Genomic DNA, 18,405 nt, shown 5'->3' on the forward strand with positions numbered 1-18,405 from the left:
AAACAAAAAACAGTCATACCACTTCATTGAGTACAATTGTTTATTATATTTCATTATCTAATTAATTATGAAGTTTTACATCCATATACCTAAATATTTAATTAAAATAAACAGCACCAATCTGGTTAGGCCATTCCTAAAGAAAGCAAAAATGTAGCCAAGGCATATCTCAAGTTTCTTCTTTTCTTGATTTAGTCCTGGAACAGAAAAAAAAATGTATATTATAAATTAATATGAATGGATACAATTAATAAACAAAATACTTATGTGTATTTTTATTGCTTTGTTTATTAATATCTTTTTCTCCTAATTTAAAATTGATTTAGAATGCAGTGATCTAATTTCAACTCATCTTAGAAAAATAATCTTCACATACGAGGAAGAAATACGGAGAAAATACAGACTTAAGGATAAATTAATTTCTCTGGCTATTTAATTTACAGAGGTACAATGCTAATATGCCTACTGATCCAAGAAGAGCACATTGTATGTTGTTCTGCTGGTATCATTAAGTGATGCATAAGAAATCAATCCACTGTGCATCCCAGTGCTGATTTTCATATTATTGGGTGTTTTACAAGTTAATCTATAAAGCACAATGTCAGAGACTCCTGGTAAATGAGTTGGAATCTGTGCCAGCATGAATCATTCTGCCCTCAACTGAAACAGAAGAATGAAACGTGGGGACTCTCATTTTTTTATATTAGTTGCCATTAAGTATAACGTTTATAGGACATGTCAAGATCTTAGCAGTCAAATCAAGAAAAAAAAACATGAAGTTATTGTGGATAAACATCTGCTGTTATCTAAAGTATCAATCTTTTAGTAAACCTGACAGTTCAGTTAAAATTTGTAACAAAAAAAAGACTTTAGAAGGGGTCACATTGGCTGACAATGAAGATTTCTTCAGTGATATTTTGTGTGAGTCAGGCTGGCTAAATTTGCAATGAGGTTCCAACACAATTGTGTAACTCAATTTGTTGAATTTGCTAAATATCAGTTTTTAGGCTGATATACTTCACATATGGTGAGATATGTAATGCCATTAGGTACTGTATCTCAATACCTTTATGTTGTAAAACTACTATGGAAAGTAAGATCACAACAGCTGAATTGTTCTATGTACATAAGAGTCCCTTTCATTACCTAGGCTGGCTATGTAGTTAGTCTCATATAGTATTTATACTCTTAATATGGTGTCTGACTCTTCACTGCTTGTAAAATATGTAGATAATTAAAGTATAAACAGTTCAACTGTATCAGGTGGAAATTTGTATTGTGCTGAAATGCAACTGATGACAATATGTACAGTATACAGCCTGCGAAATATCAGCCACTGTTATGCATATTAATCAAATGTGCAGCATCTCAATTTCAAAAAAACAGACTTATCAAAAGACGCACATAGAAGTGAGTAAAATATCTGTCATGATAGACAAAACGAACATTGTTAAATATAGTATATCAAATGGAGATCATGTGGATACTTATGAAAGTATTTAACATTGTAATGTTTGTTTTTATTATTTAAGATAATAAGATACAATTGTATGGTGTGGTCTAACTGTGGTGGTGAAAACAGGTACTAACTATTTCTGTCGTGTTTATCTGCAACTCTAGCTATTCTGTTATTTTATAAATCCTTTCTGAAAATAAATGTAAGTTTCAAATTTTTTTACTAACATCCGCATTAAATGGGATCATATCATGAGTGTTTAGTCCAAACTGATTGATACTTTATATAGCTACGGGCCTACATTTTCCTAGAAAAAGTGTCCTGTATGGGAAACCAGTAACTTGGGATTAGTTAATATCTGATGCACTAAAGGGCTATCAAAGTGTAAGAGAGGTATTTTGTGAGGATCTGTCCTAAACTAGCAGCAAAGGCAAATGGACAATGTGTGACTGTTGGAATCTAATCCATGACTATGGAGTGCATCTTTGAAGCCTTGGAATAGTTAAGTTTTCTTTACATAAATTTGATCTTGAACCTCCTGATATTGCTGTCAGTAGCCATGCAAAATTTCCAAGTGTCAGAAACACTGGGCCCAAGCACTGCAGATTATTATTAACAGAGAAAAAGTATGTGCTCTCATGTGCAGTTTCCATAACATCTGTGCATCGTGTTAAAACCTTTCCACTTTAAATCCATCAAAGATAGGTTTTTCAGTACCTCATGTCCGCACCCTTTCCCTAACCTGAAAGCATATCAGTACTCGTTTGATTTATACCCATCAGCAAGTGACTCTGTGGCATCAGTAATCCAGTTATAGCTATGCCATCAACAGTATACACTGGTGCCATGCCAGTGTAAAATTTACCTAATGTCAGAATACCTACACCATTGAAATCATTATGAATACCCAACAATGACAATTGTTGTATGGGTAGTGTCGTATGTGACAAAAATTACATCTGATGTACTCATTTGCAATACTGTCCTCTCATTTTACCTTTACTCTTGGTTTTGAACAGTTCCATTAAACTGTGAATTCTGACCGGACTTTTACATTTTAAATACATGTGCTCATCCTTCTTTAACGCTCTAAGATAACTTCTATTTCTAATTAAGGACTGTTTATAAGTATAGCTTTTGCCTGTGTATTGACTGTAGCTTTGTAGTTTAGTGAAGGTGCATGCATTGCTTTAACCAGCTGTAAACATGGTAACTGTGTAAGGTACATCAGCAGATTCAGGGTCATCGCTGTTATTTCAAGTAAAATACTTTAAAATTCTTGATAAATTCCTCATAATAATCAATGTGCATTGCAGTGCTACTAATTTTTTTGATGTTCTGTCCTTGATGTTTCTTGACATGGCAACTGTCACTATGGTACCACTTAAGAGAAAGAAAAAATGACACAAAGTATTGTTAAACTTTAAGCATATCTTTTCCTGGGACAGATGAAAATGTGCCTTTTTGAGAACTTTTTTACATACGTACCAGTTCTTGCTGTGCTTGTTGGTTAGGTTGTTGGTTAGGCTGCTGCTGAGCTGGTTGTTGTTGTGCCGGTAGAACATGTTCAACCTCCTGTACCCATGTGGGGAACATGGGATGCTGAGGCATTCCTGGCATTCCAGGCATCTGTGGAATTGCTGGTTGTGGTCCTTGCTGCACTGGACGGAGTGGCTGTTGTGGCCATGGCTGCATGTTTTCAAATCCAAAGGAGGGGTACTGCTGACATGAGGAATGACAGGATATATGCCAGGTCAGTTTATTTTTAGTTGATTAAAATAACATTTCAGTATTGTATTATTTTTTTTCAAATTCTCAATAATTAAAATTTCAGTGACAGTTAACTGTTTGGTTATATTGTTTTAAAAAGTTGGTTTATTTGAAGTAGTGCCTATATATGTCAGGGTAGTTTATAACAGTATGTACATTGAAAATCAGCTCTAGTAAAGACACGCTCATTTGTAAAGGTCAGAGTTGGTGTCATGTAGATGTATAGACATTTCATGGTATGAGTCAGTACAATGCATACTAACTTTGCACAGTGTGCTAAACATGAAATTCATGACAGTATGTATATATGATAAAATATTAAACTTTTTTTCTGATTTCAGTTCCTATGCTTACACTTTGATATCCCATTGCTGCCTTCATCGGAACTGTTTCTGATTTGTCTTTCTATCCGTTTACTAGATATAAATGCTAATTCTTTTTGGTTAGCAACACCGTTAGTTTAAATTATACAGATTATCTTATAATAATAAGTCCAATCTTAGTGCATACTGAGAAAAAATTGACATTCTCACATGAATCAAGTGAGTTTAGAATATTGTTCTGTAGATCATTCAGTTTCAATCATGTTAAGAAGATGTTATTTCTTATGAGTCTTGTTTATTTTCTAACGTATAGGCATGACATTATACTATTAGAGTTAATCAGTAGCCCATGACACTGTGTGCATATATTAGGGTTTACCCACGCTTGATGTTGTTTGATCAAGACAGTGATTAAGCAATGGAAACAGTGGGTAAATCCTGATACAATGATTATGTGGTTGTGTACCTTGTGGTCATAGTATACACTGCATTAGAGTGAATAAAACTAAACAGTTTAGCAGTAGGAATACCCCATTGGTTTATGATATTAAGTTTTTGGCCAATTGTGGGTCAGACTGGGTCATATATTTGGCAATGTGTACATGTTTTGCCGTTTACACTGGCTAAACATTTAGGCCGTTATGTTTATGAACTGGTGAACATTTGAGCGATATTAGGAACAAAAGACAATCAAATGCCTTATATAAGCATACACTTAAACATATTAATGCCTCTTACAGATTTACTGTTATTGATAAAATAGTGGATGACAGGACTAATACATCTGGGTTTTATACTATTCTTAATGCTAAGGAGAAGAAATGGATTATTAAATTAGGTGGGCTTTTTCAGCCTGACTTAAATGATAATTTGTGATTAATCACTAACCAGTTGTATCTAATTAATGGATTTGTATAAATTCTGGGATGTGACTACATGTTGTTTAACACTGAGGAAGGCTATTTCAGCCGGAACCAGTCTGGTTGGATTCTGTGTTGTTTAAGGGTTTTTACCTTGCCCTTTTAGTGTTTATGGTTAAATAAATATTCAGTTATTTAAACCACATTTGGTGCTGGCCTCTGTTTTTTGCATTTACTTTCAGTTTATTGGGCCTGTGCACTTGCCGTACTTGTGAGTATCTTTTCTGCTTTAAATCCTGATACACCCAAAAAAAGGAGTGAATTATTGTTATTATACAATTACATTATTTAAGAAAGAAATTGATTACCTTTCCTAAATAATGCCTTTGTGTAAGAGCATTTCAGTCTGAGTTGTCTTCCCTATACCTATGTACTGAGCATGCATATGGGACGTACATTCCCACACTTGTACAGGACATCAGTGCAGCACATGAGAAGGGACAGAGAAAGCAGAATCTCTGTTGCTGTTTTTCTTTTTTGTTTGTTGAATGTAAGAAAAATCTGGTAGGTTTCTATTTGTTTAGTTTTGTATAATGTACCTGATTTTTCTTACATTTTGCTCTGTCCCTCAGCATATGCCAATAGAAATTCTGGCCATTTATTGGAACTTCAGTGGCCAGACTTTTTTCTAATGGTATGTATTCGATTTACAATGGATATGCTGGTTGTACTGTCCAATCAGCTTGTTTATTTTTAAATAATAATGAGCCTTTATTCTATAAATTATAATAATCGTTTGTTAGTTTGTTGATCTGTCATGTCTTAAATTTATCAAGTTTAACAATGTTTTTTGTGATAATTAAGCTACAGTGTATGTGTGTGTGTGTGTGTGTGTGGGGGGGGGGGGCACATGTATACATCTTACAAGTAATTTGTCTCCCACCAAGTTTAGTTTTCTGCCTTTTGGCCATTGAATGACAAAACAGGCTCTAGCTCCCTGTGATCTGTAACCAGATACATTATGTACTGGGAAATTAATGCATGAATGTGAATAAGGAGGCTTGGAGTATGCAATAAAGGAAGACTGCATTATTTCTTAAAAGTTGTCATAACTTTGTATTTTTGCCTCTGTTTAACTTGTTTTAGAAGGGGGCTGGTCTTTAGAATTCAGAGAAAAATAACTGTTGAAGGTAGGATAAGGTACTACAATCTCATCTGTAATTTCCTGAGCTACATTGTACGTTTTGGATAGCATTTTTGCATGTAAGATACTATAAGGAAGTGGTGCTATTTCAATTGTTATGACTTTCAAGTATGTGTATGTGTGAGTGCAAGTGTGTGTGTTTGTGTGTATGTACAGGAGCACACCAGAATGTGCAGTTTTTATTCTTCTAGAAATATTTGGCATACATTTGATATAGTTCACAAGGACAGTGACATCCCAGCTAATAAAATTTTGCTCAAACTTTTCTATCAAAACAATTAGGCAGTCAAAATCTGAATCTTATTTTAAAGGTCACTCATTATTTGGAGGGGTAGTAACATGAAAGCATGTTTAAAAAAGAACACCAGTTATGTTAAATAAAATGAAATGGTTGTGAAGTTTCATTAAGTTGCAATGTATTCTAATTCCAGTGGTGTTGTGATATTTATAATGTAAACACTATCAAACAGCTGTGGATTATCTTACCTGCTGATTTTGTCGCATCATTTTATTTAGCCAGGCATATGGGGATAACAGCTGAAAAGGAACAACAATATATGAGATACAATAATGGTTAGGTTTTAATTAAATTATGAAGCTCATTAACTCTTCACCAAAATTTATTGTGAGGCATGCTGTTATGTTTTCCAAGATTTTTGTGAAGATACTTATTGCCTGGCTTTAATGTAAAAAAGAGGGACCAGTACAAAGTAATGACACAAACAGGAAAATATCTAAAGGCATTTTTCCATTTTTGACAAATGAACTTTTCTGTTCTTTCATAGCCTGAGCCACCTTGGTATACTTCACTTGAAAACTTCATATGAGGAAGAACAGTGTACAGATAAATCTCAGCTAAGCTTATTTCATTTTTCTCCACCAGGGTTATGCTATTAGAGTATATAATGCACTCCTGAGTGACTAACTCAAGCTATTAACACTGTGTACTTTACGAGCAGGTAAACTCCGGAGAAGTCCTCTATTTGTTTTCAGCTGTTTTTCAAATTATGTTTGGATTCCACAAGGTAATTTAATATCAAATGATTTCTTGGCTATTTCTATTTTTTAAAATGTTTTTCTAAAAGAAATTCTAGTTGTGAAAAGTACCGACTGCTGTAAGCAGGTACTATGAATGCAGTAAGACCTGAAGTTCACTTTACAATTAATAGTCAAAAACTGGCATATATGGTTTTCTTTCATTTATTTATTTATTTTAATGTATTTATAAATTTATATATTATATTTATTGACCAGGTAAGTTGGTGGTCAGCTGTCACCTTTTAGCAATGATCTGAGCTCACAGAGCATTTGACAATGCAATGAATGTTGTAGTAGATGACTAGATAAAAAAACAGTAACAGAATAATTACGCAACACAATTTGAGCATTACATAGTTACATTGATTATATACAATTAAGTACCGTCAGGAAAAAGAAAACATACAAGTAATAAGCTGTAAAGCTTCAGCTCTAGTGCTGCTGTCACAGGAAAGTAACATTTTTAGCACTAGTAAACCTCATTGTTTAGCTCAAAGCCCCCTACTAAAGATTAATCAGTTTAAAGTAAGAAACCTAACAATGTTCAGGCATTTTTCTTAAGAGTTATAGGAAAGACAAAGCTTTTTCCAGTAAATAATATTCTCACTTTACACCTGGATTTCCATTTGCTGTAGGTTGCCACCCACACTTGTCTTAAATATGTGGCATCTGCTGCTGTTACATGTGGGGGGAGGCAAGATGGAACTGCCAAGTAAAGCCTCTAGTCTTTAGGTTCTGCTTACAGAACTTTGCCACCTGGGCTCACGCAGACTGTCAATGCATTTGCAATTATGAAAGATGGGAAACAAGCATGTATGAAACAGCTTACCTCATAACTTATGTTAATAACACCAGGGTTTGCATGCTGTCCAGCAGGGGGTAACTGTAATAAAAGCACAAAACAATATTTGAAATACTGATTGGCTGAAGACTGACTTTATCTGCAGTAGTTAAATCTTTCTTGTTTTTATATATTAGGACATTTAGTTCTAGCTACACACATGAAGTTTTTTTTTGCTAATTTACTGAAATGCTGGAATTACAAAACACATTCTGGTTGCATATCCAAAAAAAAAAACTTGAAGGGGATTGTTAGAAATGGCTAAACAAGAGGGCAAATGGTTTGATAAAACTGAAAGAGCAAACTCAGCTTATACTGAAGACCAGCATAGATCTCAGAGGAATTAAGTAAATGCAAGAAAACACCAGATAAAAGGTCAAGACAATGCTATTTTCTTAGTCGTATATTGATTTTCAAGTCTAGATTATTTAAAAAAATGTGTGGCATCACAAGCTGAGAAACTAATACAGGAGATTTCTGCCTCCACTTTGAACCAAGGTTTTTGCCTAAGCCAGAAGTGTCTTGAGATGGTGAGAAAATATTTGACATTACTGCAGTATCCCATCAAGGTAAACCAATTAACCTCGCTGAAGCATCTGAGTAACTCTAATCAATTATTTTTTATACTAAAAAAGTTACTGCCTAGAATATTGACATCCTGCTGATAAAAAAAAAAAAAATCCATGTCACTCTCTCACAGGCCTAGATCTCATTAAATCAGGTGCTTTGCACACTGCCTTTCCAAGACAGGTTGTGAATTTGTCTTTTTCTGCTTCAGTCTTAATCAATCCATATTTAAACAATACTTTTGTTCTAGAATATGACAATAGGGATGTATAAAGCAGGTGCCTATCACACTGTACTTCTAAAGAGACATACCAAAACAGACACCTGTCTACTTCCATCCTACTTGATATTTAAATAATGTTCTTGTACTATATTATGAAAATAGAAATGTATAAAGAAAACCAATCAGTGACAGGGACTCTATGAAGTCAAACATTAGCTGACTTTTCCCTTCGCAATTTCCTTTCTCTGTATTATTTGATATAGTGTAAATAAAAGGCTTGTCTTTAAAGGAACAAGTTAAAAAAAAAGATACAAACTATGACAAAGTGTCTCAAATCTGTTCTAGCTATTCTGTTTTTTTTTTTCAATTAGACCAAATTATTCTTTAACAAATTTGGTTCTTTTAGTGGTTTCTGGCCTAAAGTTAAATCAAGAGCTATAAAACTGGATGGCCATATCATAAAATTATATTATTTCTAACTGTCTGGTCACTGATTGAAAAAGGGAATAACATGCCTTATAGTATACATGTAGTTAATATCTTTTCAAATATTTATCAGCAAGAGTAGTTTATGACTCTAAGCAACCAAATGCTAGTGTCTCAGTACCACTTCTGGTTACTGCTGAAATGCTGTACAGAAGGCCACATGTGTGTTACTGGATAGCAGATACTGTATACAATGATTAAAGGCATGCTGATGCTTACTGGTATTGCCAATGATGTGGTCAAAAGGCAAGAAAAGAGAAGCCAGGTATTCATTTTCTGAGATGTATCTGAAAAAAAGAAAACTGTAAGGATCTGGAGGCAAACTAACAACATGAATAATTTTGAAGAGCTTTATAACTGAGAAAAAATTTATTCTATCAAAATGATCATAATAAAATGTACAGATTAAGATGGATACAAGAATTAATGTACTTTACTTATTTGCTGCTGAGCATGCACATGCAACACACACACACACACACACACACACACACACACACACACACACACACACACACACACACACACATATATACATACACACACACACAAACACACACACACACACACATATATATATAAAACAAGCCATTTAGGAAAAAGAAAATTCAAGAAAGACCCGGTGAAGCTGGTGTCTTTCTTCACTGTGTAAAAGCTTTAACCTCTTGGAGTCGAGGCCCATGGGATTCATACAGATAACTCTGTAAGGACATATATCAGTCTTTCAACTACATGGCTTCTAAATGCTCATGTATTTTTATTATAGGTGTGTTCAGACCAATAAAGCCAACCCCCACTAGCTATATACTTATGTTTCAACTTTTATTTTATTTTTGTCTAAAATCATGCCTGATGTTCATAAACATTAGCATGCTTCAAGATATCCCAAATAACATCCGAACCAAAAGGTAAAAAGGTCACACAGACAAAACATTAAAAAAAATCTAAGAAAGACACAGGCAGAATAAAATTTTCATTGCATAAAATATTTAACGTCATATAGTGAAGGCACATGGGATATGTGCAAATGAACCTTTTAGGCCATACCATTGTTTCAGTGTAGATAGACAGACAGATATTAGTATAATGTAAATATAAAAATTGAGGTATGTGTTATACTTCTATTTCTTCAAACTTCTAAGCATCTGTAGGAAATTAAACCTTAATCTCCTGTTTAGTGTGACTGTGAAAGTATTATAACTTATCTCTATGCACCTTTCCTGTGGAAGATTCCTTCCTTCTAAAGTATTTCACTATGTCAAGGCAAATCCGTCTAAGAGACAAAGTTCCTCCAAGCTAATTCCTGCATCATAGCATTCAGAAAATGGTTTACCTGAACAAGTCACCTGCAAAGCTGTCTTGAATTGTCTTCTCTGGAATGTGTCTTGCTATATGGGAAATGCTGGAGTTTTGCAGTATTTAAATTTTTTCCGATGCTGGCAACACCCAATCAGATGTCTGAATACTTTCAAAGCTCTCATTTCTATACATAAGCACTTTTTTTTCAGCACACTATTATTACTTTTTGTAAAGTGCTTAATTAAATATAATCACAAAGCCCTATTTGCTGTGTTGACAGAAGGAGATTTTTTCACTGTTTGGTTACAGGCTAAAACTAGTTTGGAATTCATGTTAAAGTTATAACAATTGACTGACAATCTTTACTGCAAAATGTTAAGTGTATGCTCACAGGTCTACCCTCTTCCTCATTCATGATGGGGGTAGATCTGCAATAAAAGTGTGGGTGACTACAACTCTCTCATCTCTTCCCCCAAGCTGAAATCAAGGCAAACAGGAAGTTTAAATTCATGGTTATCTTTGCAGGACCAGTAATGAGAGGAATATTGAGACAATGTATTTAATTAACAAACTAGCATTCAGTGAAGACATTAAGCAGACTATCAATACAGTTTAGATGAGCAATTGGAGTGAAATGGTGATTACATTGCTGTAGATCAGATGTGTCCAACCTGCGGCCCGTGGGCCGCATGCGGCCTTCAGACCTCTTCCATGCGGCCCCCAACCGGTAACTGCAACATCGATATACGCATGCCTCAAAACACTTTTTTTGTTTTGTGCTTTTTACACCCATGACCTAAAACTCTGTCGGTGTGAGCATGCACCAAAGAACCCTTCTAGTTTTGATTTTTTTGCACCAAAGAAGGATCTGTGTGTTCCCACTGTTATTTCGTGCCAAAGAATCGGTGTGTGTTCTCGCTGAAGAGGGACTCGTGTATAGATTTGCCGTCATTACCTTTGAAATTGACAGCACTTACCTGTGTTAATAGGGAAGTACGGAGGGAGTGAATGAGTGAGTACATGCATGAAAGCAGAATGTTTGCGCATGTGAAAATAGAAGAAGAGTGTGTGTGTGTGTGTGTGTGTGTGTGTGTGTGTGTGTGTGTGTGTGTGTGTGTGTGTGTGTGTGTGTGTGTGTGTATGTGTGTGTGTGTGTGTGTGTATGTGTGCATGACAGAGAGAGACACATGCACAAAGAGGCTAATGACGATCAATCTACCTACTGAACACAAGTAAGTTAGCTCACAAATATATTGTACATTAAAAGTACACTTTCATTAAATTGTGGCTTTCCTGACAGAGAGAGTGTTGTATTGAATATGAAACCATACCTCTCAACTGTATGGATTTTCGCTTCATCTTTCAATTTGTGTCTTTTTATTAGGAATAAAATTAGTCATCCAAGGTAATGCAGTTCCAGGGAGTAAGAATGAGACAGCAGCCTAAGGTTAATGGGTCAGTAGTGGTTTGACTTTGTGGGACTGTAGCATATAAAGTGGGTCTATATTAGATCACTGAATGCTTAGGTAAGTGAACGGTCATTAATTGACCCCATGTAAGTGAAAGCTTACAAAACCGAACTGTCAGAACAGCGATTTTTTTCCAAGGGAAAAGAAATCGCTGTTCCAACAAAAAAAAAAAAAAAAAGGAAGCACATTAAAACATGAGATTAAGTGGGGGGCTTCAACCCCTACACACCCCCGACGTGGGGGGCTGTGCCCTCCACCCTCCCCTACTTATATATACCAACTCCGAGACCACACTACAGTGCCGAAAATGGCAAAGTATCAAAGCAACCAAGCAAATTCTTTCCCAGGGAAAGAATTTGCTTACATGCCGTGTCGATATTTTGCAGTTTCGGTTTTGTCAGTACGACCAAGACACATTCGAAAATGTGCGTCTTCGGCCTGCTGATAGGAGCCCTATAAAGTTGAATTGTTTTCTTTCTGACAAACAAAAAAACACCCAGTACTGTTTTGTCATTGGTGGGTTCTAAGCAGTGGCAGATTGGACAACAATAAGTATAGCTTTGGTGGATCATCAATACTGGCAGATCAGGTGGGCACAATGTCATTTTTTTTAATTTTGGGGATTTTAGTGTGTATGTGTGTGCTTGTGTGTTGGGAGGGCTGCAACTGTGGATGATTATTAAAGACAGAGACTTACGGACTGTGGAGAATGTTATTTGTTTCAAAACCTGATACTTGGGTACTAAGCATGCCAAAATTAGATTTGTTAGGATATAGCTTCTTGCCATTTGCAGTGGATGGATATTTACATTTCATGGACAATGCTAGCAGAGTATGAGTGTGGTCCTGTAGGGATCTGGAGGATGCCAAGTGTACCACTGCCAATGTCTTGTAAAGTGACCTGGAAATGGATATTGGGATGTTACTGAAAAAAATACAGTAAGTGGGCTTAGAAATATAGTTTAATTAAACAAAGCACACTTGCAATTTGCAGGCCATAATTTAATTTTTTTCAGGTAGTCCAGATCCCGGTAGATTGTATCCCATTATACTTAGTTAGTGAGATATCATTCCTGGGAAATAAGCAGCCCTAGTTTCGGTGAAAGCTCTGTGGTTGTTCACAGGTAGAAAGTTGCAGGATGTGGATGCAATGTGTTTTATTTATTATTTTTAATGCATTTGTCATTTCAAAGCATGGTTTTCTTTGCTGAAAAAGAAGGCAGGATTGCATGAGCCATATAATGCTTAACTGACAATGATGGGATAAAAAGAATATAAGTGATGTATACTGTTTGCAGCTACAGTTGTTTCAATGGTGTCTGTGATACATAACTATTTTTGGGCATGTGTCCCACTTTTATTTTTCTCTTTTTCCAGATTTCTTGCTCTAAGGTTGAGAGGTGTATGGTTCCATACTAAATCAGAAGGTTGTATTTACCTTGGAAGACTTTTCAGCATAATTACGAGAAACAGAGCCTTTTTAATATCTTTGCTTATTTCCAATATAAACTGCCATGTAACCTTGCAAATAACCTTCTTATTAAACTACTTTAATTCTTTTGGAATTGACAAGTATGCATCACTGGTTCGGACGTAAGCATAGAGTAAACTGTCAGTCTGTGAATAACTTTTGCACAAATTAAAATGTCTGAATGTCAAATGGCTTTAGATTGGAGGGAAGCTATATGTTTACTCCAGTATGTAGTATGATCTTAGAGAGTTTATAGATTTCTTATTGATTTACTTTTTGCTGAGAAGTTGTTTGCTAATTTATTGATGCTCCTTTTGGTGGTGGGAAATTTGTTGGATGAGTCCATCTCTAGTATGATTTTTTTTCAGATATTTTTAATTCCAGACAATTTCATTCAGTGAGTGTGTGTCATGTGATTACTGAGGTTTCCTATTTTAGAAGTAGGGGCTCCGTGTGTGTGTGTGTGTGTGTGTGTGTGTGTGTGTGTGTGTGTGTGTGTGTGTGTGTGTGTGTGTGTGTGTGTGTGTGTGTGAGAGAGAGAGAGAGAGAGATTTAATATGTATACTGAATATATTTTTGCAAATGGAATTCTTAGTTAAATAGGCCCCTCTTCTTGGGCAAATAGACTTGAGTAACCAATATTAGATCTTAGCCAACCAGCTAGGAAAGGTTAGTATGTGGATTTTCCATCTGGTTTGATGAAGGCTATGCTACTTACTCAAGGACTACATTTATGGCTATCCATCCATTTGTAGTGTTGCTGAACTACATTGTTTGATAATTACAAGAACTTTTTACAGAAGTTGAAGTTTTTGTATCAAGAACCTGTACATACAGAGTGGCTTGTTTATGTTGCAGTGAAGGCTGTGGTCTTTGTAGTAAGCATTTTAAGTATAACCAGTATTTCTGAGGTGGAGGAAGTCTCTTAAGGCAGGATCTTTCTTAGCCTGGAAAGCAAGCCAGTGATTAAATTTATAGGAGCCAGTGAGATGCAGAGGAGAGCAAAAAGCTTTTTAGTTTGTTTGGATAACGAAGTGAACTTAGTCCTTTGACCTTTTTGTCAGAAATGGTTGTAGTCTTTCTTTTAGCAGGGTGTTTTGCTGAGGCACATGCCAAAAGGGGCTTTGCACTCAGTAATGGCTCTTATAAAGGAAGAATACAGGGATGATATGACCATCTTGTCCCTGGATGAGATACCGTTACTAATGAGGTGGGCCATGTAAAAAGCTTTCCGTACAACAGAGACATCATGGTGGTCAAAAGTTAGGTTTCTATCAACCTGGGTGTCCAAGCACATCACAACTGATTGCGTGCTTACAACATTGTTATTAATGTGATAATTTGTGGGGACATCACTCTCCCCAAAGGGGATGATGCATTTTTGGCATTTAGCTTGAAGCCATGTTTCCAGCACCAGTCAATTGTTTGGGTGAGACCCTCTTGTAGCTTATTTAGAATTGCTTTATTAAGTCAGTAATGTGAATTATTTACTTTATTGCAAATTTGTTGGCTTATTTTTATATATTATTGTATTGTAGGGCTGCTAATGTTGACATTTTACGTAGTTGGACTGCTGGAGTGGTTTTCCCAGTGAGAAATGCTAAAATGCTAGTGCTGTAGTGAACATCTGTTTATTTGTAAAAAAAAAAAAAAATATATATATATATATATATATATATATATATATATATTAACTAAGGTATTAGAGTGGTTGTTAGATCAGAGAATTAGAATGAGAGTTAGAATTTTAAGGCAAATATTAGGCATTTATTACATTATTCATTGTTCGAAAACACCTACAGTACAGCCAGGAGGTCGACTTTGGTCGCCCGCGGCAGTGAAAGAGTTAACTATATGATATATTTTATATGCGGCCCCAAGAGAATTTATGTTCACTCAATGCGGCCCTGGCAAGCCAAAAGGTTGGACGCCCCTGCTGTAGATTGTCTGAGTCTAGGAATAGTTCTGCTCTCACTAACAGTCATTAGCAACCATCAAAGAGACCATCCTGTTACTTAGTAAGTTACCTTCTGTCAAATATATGCTTTATCACTGTCTGTCTGACAAGACTTCTTATTCTGTTCATATTCTTCACAATGCCCTCTCATTTTGAATTCAAGTCACTGACACTAAAAAGGGAGTAACATGACTGCAGTTATGTGAGTTTTACAAATTATACTGTCAAACTATATGGTGTCAAATTGTAATTCTCAAGGAGATGTGCACAAGTTGTGATCTTCAAGCAGATCTTATGACTAATTGGTTCCCTAGCAATACAGAGTGGCAACTCTCTCAGTATTTGGTCTCTAATGAAAATCACATTATCAGTCCCACCTCACTCAGATCATTATATATTTCTAACATAGGCCACCTTACAATCTGCCAAGGGAGAGTAAGCTAATAAGTCTTTGTGATCTCCCCGTGACTACCCCACTCTGTGGGAGAGTAAACTAATAAGTCTTTGTGGTCTCCCCGTGACTACCCCACTCTGTGGGAGAGTAAACTAATAAGTCTTTGTGGTCTCCCTGTGACTACCCCACTCTGTGGGAGAGTAAACTAATAAGTCTTTGTGGTCTCCCCGTGACTACCCCACTCTGTGGGAGAGTAAACTAATAAGTCTTTGTGGTCTCCCCGTGACTACTCCACTCTGTGAGAGAGTAAACTAATAAGTCTCAAACCTCCCCTACATGCTTAGGTCTTTTTTAGTGCTGCAGTCATTCACTTAAATTACTGTGACACCTTAACCTAAGTATCTACACCCATCTGAGAAGGCAAAAAAATGAAAAACCCAGTTGTGAAAAATAATAGGAAATTCCTCTTGACTCCTAGTGTTAATCCCTTTCAGGGGTCAATGAGTTGCCATGCCTGTTGTCCAAACCTTAGCTATCTCTGGTGAATCTTAGGTTATGTACTACCAAAAACTCACTTGTTTTATGAGTGGTGGGCCTGTGTGTGAAACACTGCCTACTGGAGGTTATTCCATGTGGGAAAAAGGCTGATCCCAATGGATTCTAGCTTTTTCACTGCCCCTTGAAATACAACCCCTTCCCACTCTGACCATTCTTACCTCTATGTACTATCCCTATGTGTACCTGTAATCTACCCCCCCCTTTCACTTTGAACTATCCTAGCTCAGACAAATTAAGTATGTCTGCCATTTGATAGCCACTGTTTTGAGACAGTGAATAGTTCTGCCCTCACTAACTATCATTAATAACCACTAAGATGGCTGCAATTTTATTTGGTAATTTACCTTCTGCCATATTCATAATTTACAATTGTCAGAACATGCTCAAAATCTCTTAGTACATGCATACTGTTCACAATACCTTCTCAATTCCAGTGAAGATATTGACACTAAAAATGGAGATAAATGGCAGCAATCATATATATTAGCAGTTATATTGCCAAATTATATATTGCTGAATTATAATTATCAAAGATGTCTGCATGTGGCAGCCTCTTCGAAGAGACCTTATGAATAATCAGTTCCCTAGCACTACTGAGCAACAGTTCTGTCTACATGTGGCCTATAACAAACATCACATCATTTGGTAAGCCAGTCTCATTCAAATTATGATATATATTTGCAATATAGGCTGCTTTACAATCTTCTAAAGAACAGTGTGTTAAGAAGTCCCTGTTTTCTCCCTTGTGGCCATCCCACTCTGTGAGATGGTTGGTTAATAATTCTTAAAACACTCCTCCCTACCTGCTTAGGTATCTTTTGCTAATCCTGCCTTCCACCACAGAAAGATCTTGAGAAGGACTTTGACCATCATTCTGTGAAGCAAATCTCATTATCATCTTTGCAAGCTGTCCCCTAACCCTTGTAAAACTCTGCAACTTTTTTTTAATAAGTGATATACATTTCGTCAATCACTACCATTATTTTGTACCTGTGGTTAGTAATCCTATATGTAGTTCCCTTCCCACTGCTCTAATGGATGTGGCTTTGTGCCATTTCCAACTCGGTGACACTTCTGACCATATTAAACAAGCATGAGGTCACCATTGTTTTAGGTACGTAACTTTTTGCCCTATTAACTTTTGCAAGCTGCCCTTCATCATGTCACATATGTCATTCTGCTCCATATGGAAACGTCGATCTGGTTTTGTTTTTTAGCTCCATCCTTAGCTATGGCCATCTCATCTTCCACCACTACCCATTTCACTGGCTGTACCAGTCTTCTTAGCATTACTTTTGGCTTCCAGATGTAGACCCTGCTGTAAGCTTTTGATGTAAAAATGCAAAAACAGTCAGGTAGTGTTAACCTAAATTTATGCGTTGTCGTCCCCTTTGGGAAAAACTCAGTTACCACTAATTACCACATTGATGGAAGCCCACTGAACACTGAAGGCATTATAAGAGATCTGGGGACGCAGGTTGACAGCAACCTCTCCTTCAACCACCACATTGCCACTGTGGTCGGAAAGTTCTTCTATGTTGCACAGCTCATTACCAAGGGTTTTGCATCCAGGAAGAAAGAGATCATCATCTCTCTCTACTCTTCCCTCATTAGATCAATCATTGAGTATAATTCCCCATTTGGCATGTACCTCACTAGACACCTACAACAGCTGGAGAAGTCACACAAGTACCTCACAAAGAGGATCCTAGGCATTAAACACACATCCTACATGGACAGACTCAAAAGACTGCAGCTATTCCCTGTCTCATATTCCTATTTAGAGGCGATCTCTGCTTGACTTAAAAAGCCATGTCTGACCCAGCTCTATTAGAAATGTTACATCTAAAGAAATCCCAATAACTCCACACCACATGCTCCAGAGACCTCAACCTCATTACCACAATAAACAGAACATGCTGGAGGGACAGGTTCCTCACCCAGAGACTGCCCATGCTCTGGAATAGACTTCCCATACATGTCAAGCAGAGCACCTCACTGTCCCTCTTCAAGAGAAATCTTGATGAGTGGATGGGTAATAGAAAGTTCACCCTGGGGATCACTCCAGTGGCTCTACTTGATAGAGGTACTGGGAACTAACATCGGGTGGCACAATGCCAGGGCACTTCTATGGGCTAGGCTTGTAAAGGTTCCAGGGCCATTAGCTTAGTATATAACTATGAACTTATGGAGCCATCCACTGGCCCTTCATCTCTTGATCAGTCATAGACTTGTCTACCTGGTTGCATGCTTCTTTGTCTGCAATCTCACATCCTGGGATTACGAACTGTAGGTTGTTCCTTCTTACCATTAAGTTGTATAAATTTTAACTGTAGGTTCTTGAAAAGCCACACTTTGTATTCATAATGACATATCATTGGGAGGTTGTCTTATAGTGCTCTTATTACTGTAGGACCAATTGGTCTGGTTTGCATAGGCATCTCCCTACCCAGCCTTTCAGTAGACATCTTATTTGGCCTGCGTTTGTG

General features: G+C 36.5%; 2 protein-coding genes across 4 annotated transcripts in view; one reads left to right on the top strand and one right to left on the bottom strand.

The window, feature by feature from the left end:
* The window catches only part of ARHGAP6 (Rho GTPase activating protein 6), a 1,747,989-nt gene that overhangs the window by 641,597 nt on the left and 1,087,987 nt on the right, over nt 1-18,405 (top strand). The window lies entirely within an intron of this gene.
* AMELX (amelogenin X-linked) lies at nt 27-10,197 on the bottom strand. Of its 2 annotated transcripts, none has more exons than XM_044072555.1 (6): nt 10,102-10,197; nt 8,988-9,055; nt 7,481-7,534; nt 6,100-6,150; nt 2,945-3,175; nt 27-197 (listed from the first exon to the last, which is right to left on the bottom strand). In XM_044072555.1, the coding sequence occupies exons 2-6, from the start codon at nt 9,039-9,041 to the stop codon at nt 192-194; spliced, it is 396 nt and encodes a 131-aa protein (XP_043928490.1). In that variant the 5' UTR covers nt 9,042-9,055; nt 10,102-10,197; the 3' UTR covers nt 27-191. The 2 variants fall into 2 exon arrangements, with proteins under 2 accessions (XP_043928490.1, XP_043928489.1); XM_044072554.1 differs by having other exon boundaries at nt 2,945-3,178.

This window comes from Protopterus annectens, chromosome 5.part0, assembly GCF_019279795.1.
Source record: "Protopterus annectens isolate FY-2018-M chromosome 5.part0, PAN1.0, whole genome shotgun sequence".
NCBI classification, from domain to species: domain Eukaryota; kingdom Metazoa; phylum Chordata; order Ceratodontiformes; family Protopteridae; genus Protopterus; species Protopterus annectens.

What these genes read in the sequence shown, in the direction of transcription:
- AMELX (XM_044072554.1), bottom strand. Translation starts at nt 9,041, where the DNA reads ATGAATACCTGGCTTCTCTTTTCTTGCCTTTTGACCACATCATTGGCA. An exon ending in CCACATCATTGGCAATACCA is followed by an intron (nt 7,535 to 8,987) that starts GTAAGCATCAGC and finishes CTTTTATTACAG; the next exon opens with TTACCCCCTGCTGGACAGCA. An exon ending in TTATTAACATAAGTTATGAG is followed by an intron (nt 6,151 to 7,480) that starts GTAAGCTGTTTC and finishes GTTCCTTTTCAG; the next exon opens with CTGTTATCCCCATATGCCTG.